The sequence below is a fragment of the Siniperca chuatsi genome, linkage group LG24 (genome assembly GCF_020085105.1).
Source record: "Siniperca chuatsi isolate FFG_IHB_CAS linkage group LG24, ASM2008510v1, whole genome shotgun sequence".
Lineage (NCBI taxonomy): Eukaryota > Metazoa > Chordata > Actinopteri > Centrarchiformes > Sinipercidae > Siniperca > Siniperca chuatsi.
The window spans coordinates 5843115-5864086 of record NC_058065.1 but is presented as its reverse complement, the minus strand read 5'-3'; the positions used below and the strand labels follow the sequence as shown (position 1 = coordinate 5864086).

The following is a 20972-nucleotide window of genomic DNA, read 5'->3' as shown; positions in this document are numbered from 1 at the left end:
GGTGTAATGTTGTTTGATTTGAGAGGTGTGTGCATCAGATGCCCATAAAGGCATCATTATGGTTCATACGAAGTACTTGTCGAATTGTCAAACAGCATCTGAAACCCCCTCCTCCCACTCCTTTCTGACATCAGAATTGGGGAGGCTGCGTCCGACAATTTCTGTCACTTTTCGAAACGGACAATACGACAGTCTTTACGCAGCAGTTGGCGAGGTCTGCAGAGGTGAAGAAGTACGCAGCTGTCTCAAGCTCTTACTTTTCATTCTTTGACATGTCGTTCGAACTAGTTCATTTCAAGTATACTCAGATGTTAGCATCCTTCTATGCATAAATCTGCTGAGATGTTTACATGTATCTTGGCAGGAAAGTATAATTCCCAAATCAGAAAAACGGGCTTTGTTCATCCTGTCTGAATGCACACAGGTAAACTCCTATATCATGAGGTAATTGTAGTCCAGTGTGACAGGTGCTTTACTTAAACGCAGTTATGTGTCAGAGTGTGTGACCTAAGTGAGACAACCATCACTGGAAAAACTTAAACATACACATGCAGGATTATTACCTGTTGGAATGTGAGCGTGTGGCTGGGAATACCTTTTGATAAGGTCGATTTCAAAACAAGGTATGTCTGAAAGACAAGTTTCATCCCCTCTCTTTTGGAGGGGATGAAACTTGCTCTATCTCTTGCTCTCTTGCTATATATCAAATATATACATATATATATATATATATATATATATATATCCTATCCTATCGTCCTTCATCATATTTGTGGATGTTCAGGTCCAGCAACAGTCTATCTTTTCAGTTTGAAGTCATCTCTCTTTTATGATTTGGACATAAAAGATTTAAAATTGTGTGTGAGTGTGTATGCATGTCTCTGTATATCTTTGCCAGCATGTTTGCACATGTGTGTTCATGCATGTGTTTATGAGTGCCCCTTGTGTGTTCGCGTCTAGCTACAACCTCATTCTTCATGAGCCTTGCTGGTGAGTAAACGGTTGCTGCGGCCATTTTTAAAGCACATCTGCTCGTCCGCAATGTTTTGTTTTGTCTGGACAGGAATGCGTTTGTGGCTTGGAAACAATTGAGGTCAGGCCTTGCTTGCAGAATAAGAAAACATTTAGGGAGACAGACAGTCAGGCAGAGGGGTAATCCACGCTTGGCGAGTGCATTCCTCAGAGCTCAGGAGGAGTCTCGCAGGATTCCTCATGTCTGATTTTTGCTGCTTCAGAAGTTTGGAGATGCAGAGCATACATTTGATCTGATCTTGGCCTGCAAAATTATGTCTTTAAGTCATTGCCCTGATTTTGCAGATAAGTCCCTTGTATAAGGGACACAAGTTGTATACATTAGCAAAGACAAATCATTTTCACACTTCCATCAATCATGCCCTCTAAGATAATGTCAGTCCCTCCTGTCAAAGAAAAAAAAGTTGCAGCAGTGTAATTAAGATATCCAGAGCCGAGACTCTCTTAAAGCACTGAGGGCTAGATGTAATCACAGAGGGACAGCATAAACAACTCGAAGCATTTAACATGTTGTTGACTTTGGATCAAATCTTGCTAATCATGATCATCTCAGCTCGTTTGACTGCATTATTCAGTGTTGTGCACGTGTCCAAACAAAGCACAATACACAACTCCATACATTAAAAGTAATTATGAGTGATGGGGAAGTTATGGGTAGGGTGTTTAGATGACCCACATTGTTGGTGTGTTTTAAATGTTTTATAGTGTCCATATCCATGTAGGAAAACAGCTTTTTTATTTAGAACTGTAGTGTCAAAGGAACATATTTGTCATAAACATCCTTAGTTTGTAATTTTCACAGTAATGATGTGCATGTAAATCATATAATCACGTGTGTGGTGATTGTTCTTCAAAGCATACAGAACAAAATATGTTGTTTAGAAATGCCACTTTTCAAAAAGTAAAGACATTTCAATGCCACATGGCAGCATGAAAAGGCGTGTGTTCTTTGTGTGCTCACAGTAGAACCTCATCACATTTCACCTCGTCAATAATTGATGGTCTGCCGTGGTGAGGTAAGGCTCATTGTGCCTGGCTGGCTGGCTGGGTTGTTGGGTGTGTGGGGTGCTGACATGTGGCTCCTGTTTTTTCCGCTGCCCTCTGGTGCAGACGGGGTCCGTGGCAGGAGACAGGATGTCAGGAACCAGCTGTGGGTGAGGCAGTGGGAACAGGCTCAGGTCAGGCCGCTGTTCGGCATCCACAATGGCGCTTCTTGGTGATTGATTGGACCTGCCTAATGCATTGGGACCAATTGAACGGTCACAGATGTGCGAACCCCACCCCTCAGACGCTTGAAACAGATGAAAGTGTTTACACTGAAGTTGATTTTGATGCCATCTTGGTATTTGGTGTTCAACTGCAAAAACTCATTAAAGTCTTATGGAAACACGACTTGATGATGTTCCATGTGTTATTAATACAGGGATTAATACACGATGGTGAGGTGGGACACAAACTTCCAGATTCTTACCAAAGAATAAAATTAAGGAGTTGTGCAAAATGCTCTTATTTTTAATCTAAAAATACAAACTTCGACATTTTTAAAGCTATTTTCCATCCCATCTCAGCTTCAACCTCCTGGCAGTTGTAACTCTGTTTTCCTGTCACTCAGGGTTGGATGTTATAACTTATCAAACGCCTCGGTGAACTCATTGTCCCGTGCTGGGGGCTGGGGTGAAATTTTGGATCGGTGCAGAAGGTTACGTAACACAGCTGTAGGAGGATTAAGGATGGGAATGACCGGTCCAGAGTTGGAGCCAAAATGTAGCCAGAGTCCCTCTGAACAGGATGCCCTGTGTACCACGGGGATTGCGTGCGTATCAGGGCTCTTAACCCAGCAGGAGTGCAGACGCTAATACATAAATGCATGGCAGCTCTGCTCTCATCCAAACATTTATGCATCCCTGCCGGCCACTCTGTGTACATTTGTGGTTCAGAATGATTGAAATGTTTAGATGTTGTTAAGCCTCAATGACAATATTGAAAAGATGGTTTATATTTATGCATCTTTTATACATCCTGATGCATGCATTTATGTCAGTATCAGTAACTGCTGCAGGGAAAAAGCTGAAGCATTATGTGGTATTTAATCTGTTAACATCTTTCTAAACAGAGGAGACATTAACCACTCTTGATAATAAGATGGTGTTCAGTACTGCGAGGGAAATAGGAAACCAAAATGCAAGACACAGCACTTTTTTTCTCTTTCATTATGTGCTTAACAGCAAACAATGTACAACGGATTACACCACCTGTATGGAGGAGCCGTGATAACAGTGATGAAAACACGGCTAAACGTCTGCCTCCCACAATGCAGTTCAAAGCACATGGGTCCAACATGTCAGCTCAGGTTGGCAAATGCTCTTGCTGTGATTGATCCTCCCTCAGCCCTGACGGATCGTGTCTTTGCATGCCGCCTGCCGCCGCCATGATGCTCTGAAGCAAACAGTCGGCGCGTTGTCTCAACGTGAGCTGGAAAAAGCGCGAGCAGGGTTTACACAGTGTCTGAGTGGGGAGAATGTGTGGAGGAAACAGGGTGGATCGGCTGTGAATGCAACAAGGCTGGTGTTATGACCACTCTGTCTCATCTCAGAGGTAGGGATGTAGAGCTTTTTGGTGCTGCTGGAATTGCAAGTGAAAAGAAGGTAAATGGTCTTTGAGGTGTACAAAGTGTGTGTGTGTGGACAGCAGTTGGTGTCAACTGAGAAAAAAAAAACTTGTATGTGTTTGCAAGCAGGGGTCCAGAGTTTTTCACATGACAACAGCAACGCATATGTTTCCTGCAGATGTCTTTATAACCAAGGTCTCCGGCCATCTGCCTCTTGCCACATTAACTTTTGATGCATAGACACAGTAACACTAGAGTAAACTTGAAAGTGTGTGTGTGTGTGTGTGTGTCAGTTTGAGATTGGGGTTGTCAGCTGGTTTGGCCTGCTCCATTGAAACGCGGCAGGATTCCCCCGGCAGGTAAGGCCTCTCATCAGGTGATTCCAGGTCACTGGGAACTGCTGGAGGTCCACGTCGACACTGCTCATGATTGGCTGCTGGAATTTACTCAGCCAAGCTTTATATTGGGGCTCAAAGAGGACGAAAAACAGCAGAGGAGGAGGAGGAATGTATACATGGTCAACTGTCACCTTGTGCTTTCATCACATGCTCGGATGTATAGGATGAAGGCGTGAACTGTAGCCTGGAATAATTCCCATTTAGTCACAGTCAAGTGTGAAATATATACAGTGTGCACAGCGTATAGAGCAAGTACATTGCTAGTAATTTCCCAGAACGGCCTGCCACTGTGGAAACGTTTCTTCCTCTTTGTCATGTAAGTCAGCAGCATCCTTTTAAAGTATAATTCAGGTTTATTACAACCAGGGTCTTATCTTTGTAGTTCTGGCCATCATTTCTATTAGTCATATTAACATTCTACTTAACAAGTAAATTGCTGAGATCTAAATATGTGGCATGATCGCAAAAAAGAAGTCCGACATGGCAAGAAACACAAGCAGTCAAATGACCAGACAGGTTGTAAATAAACTCCAGGTTAGCCAAATTTATTTGGAAGAGAAAATGTTGAAATTGTTACCTAAACTGTCTGTTAAAAACATCCATTACAGACAACTTTCTAGTTCAACTTAGACCTACCGTACATGCCATAGTTGTGTGCACAAGGTTTTCCTTTTGCAATGAGAATTATTACAGACATTAAGGGTGTGCTTACTTCTGATTTTAACTCCAAATAAAGTTTATATAATGTGTTAAAAACTGTTGGCAGATCGTCTGACCGCTCATTTTCCTCGCCCAGTCAGACTTTTTATAGTGATGCTGTGTTCCTAGATTTCACTAATTATTTTGGTGAGTGCAGTGTTTCCGTTAGAAACAATGGCCATTACTACAAAAATAAGACCAGAGTCATAACAAACTGGAATTATCCTTTAAGATGAGGCATTCAACGACGGGAAACTGTGTTCCTGTGCACATAAGAACATGTATGTTTTAGCGGAAAATAAATACATCTAGACACATAAATTATGATGTTTTCACTTTTTTCCAAACACCATTATTATAACGTGGCTCTTTCTTTGCATATCCAACAACAGCCTTCTGCAAAAGATGGCTTGAGATAAACTTTCTTGACACAACAGCCTTTGGGTTCTGGCTCAGCCTTCAAACTCTTGTTCAATCTGACTATTTTGATAGGCCAGTTTACACAGCTGGTTAAAGTTTACGAAGTGAGTGACTGGCAAAACATCTCGATTCGACTGGGATTGAAATGCAAATGACACACTCAGAGCAGAATATGTCACTCTAAACATCAAATACAGATATAGCGGATTACAGATTACTTTCATGTGCGCTTGAATGTTGTTCAAACATCATATAATTCCACGCCAAATGTCGCCGTGAGCATTTTGCACTAGAATACTGTTTTGACTACTGCTTGTGCCAGTTACTATAATTATGTTCAACACAGAATGTCAAATTGCTCTATATTTGGCGATGATTTTTCTCCGGGCGCAGTTGGTTCATGCTCCGTTGCTCCTGGAACATGCCTGTACATAAGTGGCCTGAAACTTAACCCCTTACAGGGCTGACGTACAGCCATAACACAGACTGGAGGAATGCCAGGCCAGTCGTGTTTAACAAAACAATATCTGCAGTGAGAAGTTCCAGAGACATTTTTTTTCTTCACGTTTTTCACGTTTTTTTCTCAAGGTAGTGTAATGCTTTTAAGCATACAGTATGTTGTAATAGAAAGAGACATATTGTGTAACTGGGACATGAGTGTATTAGTCAGTCTCAGGTGTGGAGCATGCAGTCACACACTTTCACACACACACACACACACACACACACACACACACACACACACACACACACACACACACACACACACACACACACACACACACACACTCTCTCACACGTATTTATGACTGGTCACACACACATAAACAACACCTTCACTTTAATGAATGCATGTCCCTACTCCCATACCCAAATTTATGAATGATACAAACTTCTCAAATGAGCCCAAACACACTAATGCACTAAAACACCCACACCAATACACACCCAAACACACCTCCTTGTCTCACAGCCTCTGCACTGCTTGACTTCCTCCTGCATTTGTCACCACCGCACCGTGTGTTTCACAATCAGCGTGCCAGGCTCGGCTTCGCCTAATTCAGTCTTGCCCCATTAGAGGAAACGCAGCAGTGGGAATGGCTTCCACCAGCAGCAGCGTTAGCTTGTAGCTCAGCACACTCTTTTCAGTCCAGACGGTCAATTCATCCACCAACCATACATCCCCAGCTGTCTCTTAATCACCAGGGGTTTTTTCCCGACAGGTAAGCCGCTCAGAAACAATGATGTCTTGTCAAAGGCGACAAGAAGACGTTAGTCATGAGTTATTTTGGGGGAGGTTGGCAAGTGTTTTGGGTGTCTGCTCCACTGCAATGTGCAGGTGATTGTGATTACTTATGGCTGTCTGCTGTACACACTCCTTTATTAGGTCCCATGGTCCCATATTAGGTGGCTTTGAGTGTGTGTGGTGTATTCTTGTGAACTCAGAAAGTCAACTTTGATGAAAACTTCAAACTTACACCTCAGCTTTCCTCTCATACACAATAGATGTCCTGGTTTTATTCTGGAGCATACTGTTTCCTATTTTCTTGAAATAGCTGTGTTTTAATGCTTTTATTCTGCTCAATATGGTATTGTTTTTACTGCATTTTATGATTGATTTTTGTACTTTTTTGTAATATTTGTACCTCGTATTCTTTCTTTTTTTTTTTTGGAAGCAGTATGTGAGCAACACCTGAATCCAAGACAAATTTCCTTTGGGACAACAAAGTATGTCTCATCTTATTTTACACAATCTTAAATATTTCCCATTTAATTAGTAACTTGATTAGCATACCTGGCTATGTATGTTAGGGTGATTTTGGAGGGGAATTGGAGGACATCAGACAACTCATGTTGTGTCAATACATTGTGTTGACTTGTGTAATACAACATTTACTGCACCGTATTTACATCTTCATGAATGCTAATGCAATATTTGACATTAGAATGAATGATTTTTGGTCTTGGACCAGCAGAGTATAAAGATTCAAACACATGTTACACTGCCGGAGGAGGCGTTTTCCTCTTCAAGACATTTGTTGTGCTTTCAGACACTTTCGGCAAACAGCGTATGTGTCTCATCTCTGACTGTCAGGTGCATGCTGTGGTTGTCCTGGAGCAGCGTTTCAGGTTGTGCTTCAGTTGTTGTGATACCTCAGGAGAGGCCATAAAACAGAGCTCTTTATTATCAATGCTAGTGTGCCAAGATTTTTCCCATTAAAGTCTGGAATGCCCTCACGTGGGAAACGGATTGGACGCGCACACTCAATTTCTTTGTTTAGCCTGCTTCAAGTGTGTATGTGTGTGTCTGTAAGGGAGAGTGAGAGTGGGAGAGAGAGTCTGTTATGAGTGTGTGGCTGCATGTAAGGATGCCCTGCTTTTTGTTCCCTCTGAGCTATTTTTGTCTGTACAGAACTGCAAGTTCTCTGTTTGTGTGGTTAGTGGATGACCCCGTCTCCTCACTGTGTGTGTATGTGTGTGTGTGTGTGTGTGTGTGTGTGTGTGTGTGTGTGTGTTATCTGCTGATTTGCTGGCAGGTCTGTGAGGTTTCTCCTGTTAGGCAGAAAACAGACAAAGATGGAAAAGAGAAAGAGTGTTGGCTTCTTATATATTGAGTTGATATTGACCTTTAATAAAATACCAGATGATTGATTAGCTAACTAAAGAGCATTTGAGTATCACATGATTAGTTTGAAAGTTGATACAAAGTCCTTTTCTCCTTGACAAGAATGACATTTTTGGGAAAAAAAATGGTTACTTTCTGATTTGGTGCAAAAACAAAAAAATTCAATCTTTATGAGTGCCACTGAAACGCAATATTGGTGCCAGTCTCGGGAGTCTGACTTGACTGCCTGTGCCACTCACTAAACTACGATCACACATTGACTCACTCTTATTTTCTCTCATCCTTCCTCCCCTCTGTTTAGGGAAAAGCTGGCCGTGGCTCGCCTGCAGAGGGAAGTCGCACGGAGCAAGAGCGAAGGAACAATGGTAAAGTACAGAGGAGCTGCTCGTCCCCTGTAATCTGCGCAAAGCCAAAAAAGCCACAGTATGCTCACTTCACACACATGCACACACCCAAACACATGGTCAGGCTTTACCAAGCCATCACATTGGCCAAAGTCAATCTTTAGTGCCTCAACACTTCATCAGTTGATCTTAAAGAAGACAATTCTGGAAAAATGCATATATGAGCAGGTATTTTTCAGCCATTCAGTACAACACTAAACAATGCTAACTATACAAGACATTTTGCCAAAATCTAATACAGTCTAAAATCATCAAAATTAATACTTAAAATTGGTAAAAGTAAAAAAGACAAAGAATCCAAGCATTCAATGCTATCATTCGGTATTTGTCTTGTTTTCGATAATCTGTGCTATGGAGAAATTATTGAGATTTGATGTCCTGTTTTAGCAGGAAGTTGGATATATTTCAGCCAACAACATGTATTCAGATGCATGGTCAGGTTGTGTCACATTATAAAGCTGCAGCTGGGGCTTAATCTGTCAATGCTGCATTGTGTTAAGCTTTACTGGAAATTGTTGATATTGTGCTTTCACTTCGTTTTTAAGAGAACTTGTGTAACCAAGGGAAAGAGTTCAGCAGGTGGAGATTTGTATATATATATATATATATATATATATATATATATGTGTGTGCATATCTTTTTTTCAGTTTGCATATTTGTCTGTGTGAACGTGTGCATACGGTACGTGTGTCTATGGGAGGTCAGACAGTGAAAAGTTGAACCACGTGATGAAGTGGAGCTCAGCTGATTGCAGCCTCCGAGCAGAGGCTCTAACCACAGGCCCAGCTGTTTGACTGCACCCCAGTGACGCCTCTGATTCTCTTTGTGGCAGCAGGCCTAAAGCAACAGCACACAAGGGCTGATACACTGTGAGATTTTCACACTGTATTATGTGATTCTCTATTGATCCCTGAAAGAGGAATGCTTGTTTTTTCTTCTCGCCTCTCCGCACAGTCGAGGAGGTCAAATACAGAGCAGCGCCCCTGGAACTGGGCAGGGGTTCAGTGTATTGATCAAGGGCACATCAGCACAGCCGATTCTTGCTGCAATTTAGACATGTTAAACCGTATGTTATGGGTTGATGGAGAAAGGAATCTACCACGTGAATGGTTCTTCTTGTGGAAAATTAGTTTAATGTGCATTAGTTTTGCATCAGTTCATAAATGTAAACATTGAAACAGTGAACATAGATAAGTGCCGGCAGAGATGACCATCACTTCCAGGAATTGTTTGCCTCAACCTTTCTTGAACAGCAACATAAACACAAGTGACATAAGTCACATCTAACTCCTTTTCCCCCACTTTCACCCACTTCCCAGCCTCCCTAACCTTTTTGTGACTCTTCCAATACTGCCATCACAGTTATGCATGTGCATGTGATACAAGCATTGATTTCCACAGTGGGTCGATATACTGTAGATAAATGGGATGCGTGTATCCTCCTATGAACCCTACATATCAAAGCATGACCATGAGTCATGAGGACAGCTAGAGTTGTATCTAATAATGCCAGTAATGCTGTAATGTTATAGGAATAATCATGGCTAAACTGCTCACGCTAAAAAGGTCACTTTCACACCTGTAGTTTGGTTCACTTGATCCAAAATGATACATTGTAGCCTTGTAGTTGTAGTCCATTTCGTGTTCACACACTGACTTATCATAAATGAACTAAGAGGTGTAAACAAAAAGTTTAATGGAGTGACAGATAAGCTATCCATTGGACAGTTTTGATGTATTTTCAGCACCACATGGCCCCACAGAGAGAAATTAAAAACTGACAGCAAGTCATGACACCCTTTACTGTGTTGAGATATGTTTATTTATTTATTATGGATTTATTTGTCTTGTCTGTTGGTCACAAAGAATAGGTGCAGCCTGCAGCTAGACCCCATATGTCATAAATAATGACAGACAGCTAGAAATAGGATAGTACGGGCAACTCACTTTTTTAAGGAAGAACTGCCAAAACACATAAAGTAGAACACAAGCCCAAAACATCTATTTGACATTATGATTATGTACTGTAGGAGATCACTTCCTTGATTCTTCCCACAATTAGAAGGTGGATGGATGGCAGTTTGATAGTAGTTTAGCTTCTGAATTCATCAAAAAGTCTTGGAAAAGTTGTTGCAGTTGTTTGGTCTGCACCTGGAGTTCCACTGATAGCTTTTGCCTAGAAAAGCTGAACCTAATGGGCAAAATTATAGTTTGAACAGCACCAGACAGGTTACTTATGAAAGCATCCTAATAACAAACATAGGATCCAGTTCCACTTTGCTCTCGATTTGTGGTACCGCTGGGGTATTTCTTCTTCTCTTTGGTACCTACAGTATGTGTACATAACGTAATTCAGTTTATGTGTCCACACTTCAAGGCTACACCTCTGTGTGTCAGCACCTCCTCCTGTAACACTAACCTTGTATCCTCTGACCTCAACGTCGCCCAAGAAAAATATATAAGTCTGAACGCTGAGACTCTACTGAAGGACCTGCTCTGAGACTCAGACGAGCGGATGACATGCTAATTATTACTTTAGAGGCGTGTGTCTGCGCATGCACAGGGCTGAGAGAGAAGGATGAGTTATCTGTGCCAGACAGGAGGAGGGTGAGGGGGGTTGGAGGAAGAAAGGGAGAAGGGGGATATCACTAAGCTCCATTTGAAATTGGGATTATCCCCATTGGAGTCCCCTTGCACTCTCTCTCCGGCATTCCTGGGAGGCTTCGGAGCTCGGGCACGATTCTTCAATAGAAATGAAAAAGAGACTGCTGCATCAAGGAGATAATTGTCAAAGTGCTGGCCATGTGCAGTGGGAACTGCTCACCAGCCACAGCCTGTGCCACGCAGACCCCCACACCCTGACGCCCACTACTATGCCCACTCGCTTCCCCAACCCCCATCTTCGCCTGCCAAGGGACTAACCTAGAGAGACAGATTAAAACAGCCACAGACTTTTGAAGTGGCTCTACCCCTCCTCTGTATCTGATGCCTCTCTTTAACAGCCTCTATTCCCTGCCTTGGCCTTCCCTCTCTACATCCATTAGTGTCTTCTGTGTAACGCGATCAGAGAAACAGAAAGCGGCAGTGCCACCCATTGCAGTCCTCTGTTGGTTGCTTCTGCTGAGCAGCTCCACGGGACGTGATATGCAGTACCATTACTAGTGCTTTGTGTAGGCAAAGAATGTGAAAGGCATCTTTATGATTGTGCAAGGCACTAGTACACACTGCTACAATTGTAAGCTTCAGTTACACAGCCGTGAGTGTAAATGAAAGCGTATTAACAACACAGTTTACTGAGGAGCGTGTGTTTTAATTGGGTCTCCTGTTGTGAAACACGATGGCTACTGGCAGTGCAGAAGTACAACACTCTTTTGTTATGGATCTTTTGGGAGAATCGCATGAAACCATTTGAACAATTTGCTGGGCAATCTGTGTTTAGGCTCAAGGTATGAATCCCAGCATCTGCACAGTATTTCGCCGCAAATATGGCCACACAAGATGCAGTGGTATGGTCTAACAACCATCAGATCTGTCTGTCCTAGACCACTGTTTGTTTCTTAAACTTTACATTAGGGCTTGGACGTGATGCTTTTGGCTTGCTCCGCAGAGCGCGATCTTTAAGACTCTTACAAGAAAAACAGTGGATTTCCCGGTGTTTGATAGAGCACAGGTCATGGTTTATTCAGTGAGGGTTTCTTTCCAACAAGCCTTCCCTGTCTGTCTCGAGTCAAACCGCTCATTCACAGCCTCATCGCTGCTGTAGGTTTTCTCTGGAATTCTTCACACCCCAACCCAGAGGCGTGGTACAGGGCAGGGCTGCTCTCTGTCTCCCACTCTCTTTTGATGCCACTGTGAAATGCAATCTAAGTCCGTCAGGGGCAGGATGCTGGGTTTCCTGTCAGGGAGAAAACAGAAGTGCACATGTATGCTCGTAAAGGCAGCACTGCCTGCACTGCTGAGGGGGCTGGGCTCCATTAAAATGGCATTTAAAAATATTGGGTAAGATTATGACCACTGGAAACGGCTGTCTAAACAACATGTGAAAATAAACTATCTCGCTTTGAGAGAAACTGGCTTTATATTTCTTTGGGCTTTGTGCTCTCTGATATCTGAGCTGAAACAGATACGAGTCTCACTCTTACAATAGATTCACACACGGTTATTTCCCAGGATATTTGGGCTGATTACAGTGTTTGATTTGTTCATGGCTGAGGGTAGCATACGGTACATATGAATGATAAAGGGAAATGTGTTTGCTTGAACTTGGTTTAATTCTGTAATTCACTTATTTTGAAAATCAGATTTTTCCAGAGTAGTTCATGTAGGAAATGAAGTTAAGATAAGAATGGAGCCGCTGTGAATATAAAATGGGAACGGGTGGTAAAATAGGCCCTGGAGCCAAGATAGGAATCAGCTATTTCTGTCCATGAAAACAGATTTCTCATGTGCTACAGTCTGCAAGATTGTATGTGACACAGTTTGTACACATCAAGTAAAATTTACTTTGAAATTGGCTACCTGAGACGACTGAATGCCCTTCTTTACAAGTAATTTGGTATTGGAGTCATTCAGTCTTTTTCCTTTTATTAAACATCCCTGCTTGTAGGTTGATGTGATTTCACTTCATCTCAATAAAGATACAATTGACTGAGGAAGCAGCCCAGTATCCAGCTGGATTATGTCCATATTGGACTATTCCACACTATAAGATTTGAGTCTAATGCCAACGTTCAGTGCCAATGCAGCAAGTAGTGTGCCCTTCACGTAGCAAGGCTAAAAGTAAGTGGTTGGAGATTTGGGTGGTGGACGACCTTGTAGCGTGAAGCGAGATCGGAGTTTGCGACCCCAGACCTGCAATGAAAGTTCGCCTTTTTATAAACTGTACCCACAATCTTACCCTAACCTTAGTTTTAGTCGCCCAGCCTTATCCCTAACCTTAACCATATTTGCCACAACCATAATCTTTCTCTAACCTTAACCAAGTGATTTAGTTGTCTAACCCTAACCATACCTAAACCATAGTTTATTTGCCATAACCATTAGCTTTCGCTAACCTTAATCATACAGTTGTTTCCATAAGCAGAAATTGTAGAAAAGTTGGCACTGGATATAAAAAGATATTGTTTTAATCGGAGGTTTTTCCAGAATTGTTGAATATTGACGGAGGAAAATAATCAATAACATGATTCACATTTGAAAAAAGTTAAACTCTATTGGCAGATTGCTTCAGCTGTCAATATAATATATATAATTTTAATGACTTTGAAAGGTTTGTATTTAAAGTTTTGAATGTGTATTGTTTAGATATTATCGAAAATTATAGTTGCCATATTAGTTAACATTGTTTAAAGTAAACAACTGAACCCCTGAAATGAAGACTGGCATCCTCTACACTGCATCTTTTGCTCAACTGGGTCAAACTGTTACAAGACATCTTCTGGATTGCTGTACAACACATAACTCAAATACTACTGATGTTCTTACTGTTCAAAGTGAGCCAAAGCTTTCCAAGTTGGACAAGCAAAGAAGCCACACAGGGACAGCAACTGATTGGCAGTGTTAATTTTGAGCCCAGTTCCGCTGGTGTACTTTATGAGTTAGGGCTTCCACTTGGCATAACCATGGTTTAATCAGTTTGTAGTAATTAGATCAAGGTATCATGGTTTATTTGACAATGATTTATTAATGTTTAAACTACCATAAAAAGCACCTTCAGGACGGACATCTTTTGTAGTGTGCTTTCAGTAGATAAAGAAGGGTTTTGAGGGGCTCCCAGCTTTAAAAGACTACAGTCCTCATGGAGATCCACCGCTGAGGGACCTTCACAGAGTGTTTCTGACAGCTGTTTGGAGGATGTGTGACAGCGTGGAGGTTTGGGGACCAAGGGATTGGGGGACTCAGGTGCTGTCTGTGCAGATTGGCCTTATCAGCCACGGACAGGGGCGAGGGCCGAGATGGGGTCTCCCCAGCGCTCAGCACATTCACTGGGTGACGAGCACTGACAGCCAGGCCCAAATCGCATCTCCACACCATCCCTTTCACCCACTCTCCAGAGTGTATTTGTGTATGTGTGACTGAATGACTCGGAGTGCGTGGGTGTGGTGGGGGTGCTCCCTTGGCAATGATAAATGGGCCACTCATATGATTTAGCATATTCCTGGGGTGTGTGTATTATTTGCTATAGTGCCTGCGGCTGTCTAAGAGAGAAGTGATACACTCTAATGTAGTGGCTCTCCATGATAATTGAATTGATGGAGCCCAGGGGAACACAGGACACAGATTTTAGTGAATATAACACTGTTTAAACTCAACCTTATTTCTATAACAAGTCATCTCAGAAAACATATGTTCCAGTGAATTTCTCCTCATAAAGAAACACCTACATTTTCCCTTCTTTTTCATTAAGTGCAGAGCTCTTTGTCAGGTGCCCAACAATGTAGAGCATAATTAATATTATATCCTGGAAACACGTTGAATGGCATTTAATTTAAATGCTTTTTTTTATCTTTTCAACATAAATGCACACTTGGTTTGTCTTTAGCGTAATGTATCTGACCTGGCATTTCATATACATTATGTGTGCCAAATCCTCCTCATGTTACACTTTCATTTGAGTTCAGGCTTGCTGATGAGCACACACAAACAGTGCCATGTTTTATTTATGAATGAAGAACCTGCATGGTGTATTGTGTCCCTGATGTTTGCTTTAGCAGCAGGCCAGAGATCCGCTCCCAGCCCTTTGATTAGGCAAAGAGCTGCATCTGAGGGGGTTTCTGTGTAATGAAGAGATTATTGAGCCCCCCTGAACTATACTCCAAACCCTGCATGAACACACACACACACACACACACACACACATATATATACAGATTGCAGATGGACAACCTACAGAATCAGAGCCACAGTGATGGCTATGCACACTGCGCACATGCACTTAACCTGATAGCATTACACTGCAGCTTTTCTTTTACGGGAGACAGCATTGCAGTCACATCAAGGAGAGGCAGAGGTCTCTAATTAATTTAGAGTCCTCTGTGGATCTTGGAGGGTATCAGGGGGGTTCGAGTATTCTAGTAATTCAGCTTGGATGAATACCATTACCATCTAATGCTGTCCAATTACAGAGGCAAGCTTCATTCTGGGCTCCACTGCAACTAATACAATTTTAGACACATGACTCGATATATAAGTATAGGGGGGAAGCACTCTGGGCTGCAGTACAACCTAGTGTGTATTACAAAACTGCACACACATAAATTAGGTGTTCGCTGTCTCTTTTATCCCTCATTTTTCATTTATTTCAATACATACATTTTGTCATATCTAGATGGATACATTTTTTATCAACCAGGAAATGAAACCAGCCTCGCCTTTGACAGAGGTCAAATTTAATCCTCAAATACTCAATCTGGGCTTGTTTCAGATATATGGCTCAGTAGACTGGTATAAAAACCCTGCCTGGGCTTTTTTATAGATTACTTGGCCTATTCCATTTGCTATTGCTTTTTCCAACCACTGTATTGTTTGTCAGAGCTGGCTTTGTTCGAGGTGTAACTGCCGGTTTTATTCCAGGAAAATGTTGCCCTCCACAGGAGAAACAGGGTGGTGCATCTCATCCAGCCAGGGCCATGACAGACAGTCAAGTGAGAGGATTATCTCCTCAGTCGTTGGATTAACTAAAGTAAATGTTCTCACAGAAAGTTGCCAAGCGTGTTTTCATCACATCCCATCTCAGTGTTGACTTTGGGATTATCTTCCCAGGGCATTGCTAAAGGCGTGTTGCCTTTGGAGCTGCAGCTAAGGCTTATTAAAGAATATGCTTTCAATTAGCATACTCTTCACCACAGAAAAATACATTAAGTTGGTGTAGACAATAAACATTTCAACTGAGAAAAACCGTAATGTATGGCTAGGGATTTCTGGCCACATAAAGATATGGTAATGTTTGATTTAATGACTATAGGCCTTGTTAAATTGCTGAAATTATATATTGAACAAAAGCAATAGAGGGCTTTTTACTACAACTTAGACCATAAATCCTGTGTTGTTATTGAGGTTGTTGGCAAGACTCTGTCAGCAGACACATAGTGGTTGGTGGTTTATGCCTGGGGCGTTAGTTAGGCCATGTGGGCAACAAAAATCAGGACTAAAGCTACTGTGCTTTTGTGAGAATCCAGGCCAAACATGCTGAACAATACTGTACACATTAATACATGTGGTGCCGCAAAGAAAAGGCCTTTGTGCTTTTTTTCATTGAGGTGAAATTCAGCTAAACTACTGGATCCTGGAGGTTGCACTTATAATTAGCGGCTTTTTGCCATGTTTGAATCATTAAAAACATGTTTCCATTCTTGTGGCTTAAGGAAAAAATGTTTTGTTTGCACTTTGCCATGTAAGTAAATATTTGTAATATGCTTGCAACATGCTGTAGAGATGACCTCCTCTACATGTTGCCTTTCTTCATCTCTTAGCCCATTTTTCCCTAAAGAGAGAGGGTGAAGAAGAGCCAGAAAGTCATTGGTTTTGGTCGATGTATAGGTCCAGCTCTTGGCAGGGGGATGTACTACTTTATGCTTCTGTACGGCTGGATTTACAGCGGCCATTACTTCTGACAGGGAGAGCCTCCCTGTTGTGTAAAGAGCCGCTCCACATAGCAGCCATGAATTTATGGTCACAGCGAGGACCAGAACTGGTTTTAATGGTGACTTGAGTTTAATATTCTCTCCCCCCGACCGATTCACCCAGTTAAAATCTGCTTTTGTGACAGAATTCCTGCCAAGTAACAATATACTGTAATGAAATATGGTTGGTTGCATTCAAGACAATATGGTCACAGTAAAAATGGCAATTTTCTAAAATGTTAGGTAATTTACGGGCATGCTTTCCAGTTGTTTTGATATTTTACTTTGCAATTAAATTTTATAGCATAGCTTTAAATCATGGCTGCACATGTTGATGATACACCGAGCAAAAAGACAAATGTCATCTTGAAGATTATACCTATTTCAGCCTGAGCACATTCTCCAATCAAAATCCCTTATTCTTTCACACCACTAGATGTCCCCATAATGCTTGTCTGGGAAAAAGCTTCAGCATCTCTGTAGTCTTACACTGAATAATGACATACCATGATTGGTGCTTAACATGGAGAAGAAGACTTAAAGAGCTCTAGAGTCAGGAAAAAGATATTAATTAATTGCCTACTGAACAGGCATCACAGACTTTTTCTACAGTCCGGACAAACATATTCTGTATATAAATCTTCTGTGACAGTTACTGATCTCACCTTTCAAGGCAGATGATGATATATAATATTTTACCAAGGACTGACAGGATAATCCTCTCCTGAATTTACAGCCAGAGAATGACTTCTCTGCAGACAGCATTACAGTCATAATGACTTAACATTTGTTTGGGGGGGAGGGGAAAATTCTCTTTGCTAAGCCAAACAAAAAAGATGAAGTGCACTTCAATTTCAGATCTCTTATTCAGCAATAACTGCACATTAGTTTTCAAAAGAAATACCTTTTGCCTTTTTTTTCCCCCAGATGGCAATCCAGTTAGTCTGTTTAACCTCAAACCAATTTCCAGTTATTTTACAATCTTGTGTTTTCAACTGATATTCATTACAAAATAGTGACAGATGGTTGATCACTTAAACCTTTAGCTTAGAAAATGGTGCCAACTGCTTTGTCATAAATTGTCAGCGGCAGAAGATGCCAGGCTTTGTGTAGAGACTGCGAGACTAAGAGAACGATTCTCGCTCGTTTGCTCTGTCAGCTAAAATCCTCAGCCCTGTTGGTGGCAATCGCTCAAAGCTCCTCCGCAACTTTGTCACTGAAAAACTCACTCGCAATGCCAACCTTCCCCCTCTGAAGGGGGGAGTGTGCCAGCACAGGGCCACGGCCTTTGAAGTTGGGTTTGAAGTGAGGACGGTTCTCTCTTTTGGGAGCAGATGGCTGAGGCCGTCAGACAGAGAAGAATCCAATTAAAGAGCAAAAATAAAAGAGTCTTCGTTTTGGAATTGTCTCTGGTGAAAAAGGACAGATAAAAACGGTTATGTGATCTGTACAGATCTTACACACCACAGACTTTGAAAGTTCTTCAAGAGGATGATTGGGTTAACTCACCCCAAACTTCAGAGAAAAAATCCATAAGACTTAAAGTGAAAAATCATGTGGAAAGGAACGAAGGCAAGTATGACTAGGCTTTACCTCCATGATGGTGTTCCAAGTTATTGAGCTTAAATTTTGCGAGTTGCAAAGTAATACCTCTTCAGCTCTACAACCTGCCTCTCACTGATGAGCTCCAGCTTCTGAATTCTAAATATATCAAAAGTTAATTATTAGTTATAGTTATTTACTCACAAAAAACAACTTTTTTTTTGCAAAGTTAGGAAGCAACAACACTGTAAAAATAAATAAAACATGCAAACACAAACAGAGCACAGTTTGTGTGTGGAGGAAGAGAACAGGGATGGCCGGTGTTGTGGTAAACAAGCTATTCATAGTTACAGCACTGTTGGTGAGCATTTTCTTAGCATAGGATGACAATGGAAAGTGTGAAAGCTCGGAGACCTTGATGCCGTTAATATGCACACTTAAATGTGGTAGCACAGCACTGAAATGTTATAGTAAGAGCGCAGAGAAAGATTGAGGTGTGCAAGACCAGGCTCTGTGATGTTTTTTGACATTTAGTGTGAACTTTCTGTCATAGCGACAGAAGGAAGGGAAGGTTCATTATGAACATTTCAAAGTAGCAACAAAATACAGAAGTTATGCCAATCTGGCATCTTAAATGTCATCATGCCCTTATTCTCTTATTTTCTTTTATCCCTAAAGCATGAAAAAATGACAGGGATTGGATTTTTTTTTTAACCAGGAGGACCTGTGTTGGATATTAGACAACAGAAGGATGTTTGGGGACTTTTTATCACAGATGTTTGGATCATCAGGATGTTGAAACATTCAATTTTCACTTACCCTTTTCCAAGGAGGGTCAGGTGTTCAGGGACTTGTACTCAAATATGGCATATGACTTAGGGATGATCTTTTTTGAGCCTTTAGGCCACACTCCACTGAGAGATAACTGTTCTTATTTTTGTGTCCACAGCGAGAAAAGCTGATCCACGAGCTAGAGGAAGAGCGACGTTTGCGACTGGAGAGCGAGAAGCGTCTCCGGGAAGTGACAGAGGAGTCCGAGCTGGGACGGGCGCAGATGGTTTCACTGCAGCACCAATTCTCCAGGTAAAAGGGCCGAAAGCCGAGAGTATATTTGACATTATTGTAGGACTACAGTGACACTTAAATCCTGTTCTCCACCCTCATACGGATAACTCTCAATGGAAGTAGCTGACTCATTCATATGTTGTTTTTAATATGATATCGAGGATCATCTCATCCAGTATATGCTGGAATAGGCAGCCCTCTGTGAACCTGTGTAGGTTAAATTACTCAAGTACTGTACTTAAGTAAGGTACTTGAGTATGTTTAGGTTATGTTAATGTTATGTTACTTTATAAATCTACTCCACAACAGAGTTTCAGAGGGAAATATATATAACAGCTACTCGTTACTTTACACATTAAGATTTTCCATACAAAAAATACTATAACAGGAAAATGCAGTTTATATATTAATGCATCAGCAATAATATTCCGATAATATAATAACAGTCAGGGCTGTAGCCAGAACGTTAGAAATACTGAAGTAAAGAGTCCAAATCCCCTCAACGCACCCAAAATCTGAATTTCCTTTTAATTATTTGGATTTTTGGTATTTTATCTATTAAGTTAACAGTTAAATTAGATTTCAGGCCATGGTTTAAGTCACGATAATGGACATCGCAAGCTAGAAACTACATAAAAGTTGCTTAAAGAAAAGAAAATAGAACTAACGAGGTGCCCTGGTGGCCTAGGGGTTTCCCGCAACGTCATATCATTCCCCATCTCTGTATTTCCAGCTATTAAATAAAGGCATAACAATACCCCAAAAATGCTTTAAAAAATATAGATCTAACACTTTGACATTTTGTGTCAAATGTGGAACAGACAAATCAAAAACAGGGACAAGACCAGGACATGTGGCATACTCACACAGAAGTGTTTTATTCTCAGAAGTTTCTGGAACTTCAGTCTCTTTTAAATAAAAGTAATTGATTTTTGGCAGCAATTTAACTGCAATCAGCACTTTGCCTTTACAACCTTAAGAATCAATATGACGTTCTTGCTCTTGCCATTTCTTAATTTCTTTGTACTTGCCATTTTTGTCTGAGTACTAGTGATATTTCTCTTGGTCTCTTGACCTTGGCCATCAGCAAAAATATGGGTTTATACATTGCTTTTGCTTTGAAAAAGAGAACTTATAAAGCATGAAGTGCTCAAACAATGCTCTTGTCATAACTTTAGTAACCTCTATTTCATGAACTTGTCCTCCACCTCGCAGTCGCTGAGGTGTGACAGAACGGGATTGCAAATCAAGAGTTGGAGCTGAGTTGATGCCTTAATTAGGCGATAGGCATTCAGTGCTTTACTTATCCAAAAAAAAAAAAAAAGTCCAGAGGATTTCACATTAACTGCTTATCTTCTCATTAAGTTGGTGGAGGAAATCCTGTACATTTCAATGGTCCCAGTGCTATAGTGCAGATGAGGGCAGAGTCACCCCCAGGGGAAGAATAAAATATTTAAGAGCCATTCCAAAGATTTATCACATATTTGAAATGTTCCATTGATGCCTCTGAATTTAACTCAGTGGTGTTTCTCACTTATGTTCAGCTTCCTAACATC

The 20972-nt window shown here is 41.3% G+C and overlaps 1 protein-coding gene across 8 annotated transcripts in view; it reads left to right on the top strand.

The window, feature by feature from the left end:
- Nucleotides 1–20972, top strand: part of LOC122872414 (nck-associated protein 5-like) — a 145736-nt gene that overhangs the window by 68293 nt on the left and 56471 nt on the right. For 7 of the 8 annotated variants that reach the window (XM_044188616.1, XM_044188617.1, XM_044188615.1 and 4 more), the window contains 2 exons: nt 8085–8148; nt 19301–19434. In XM_044188616.1, the coding sequence (XP_044044551.1) occupies nt 8085–8148; nt 19301–19434 (198 nt within the window). Of the gene's footprint in view, nt 1–6233; nt 6381–8084; nt 8149–19300; nt 19435–20972 lie in introns of those variants that run through there. The other variant, XM_044188623.1, reaches the window with a different exon arrangement.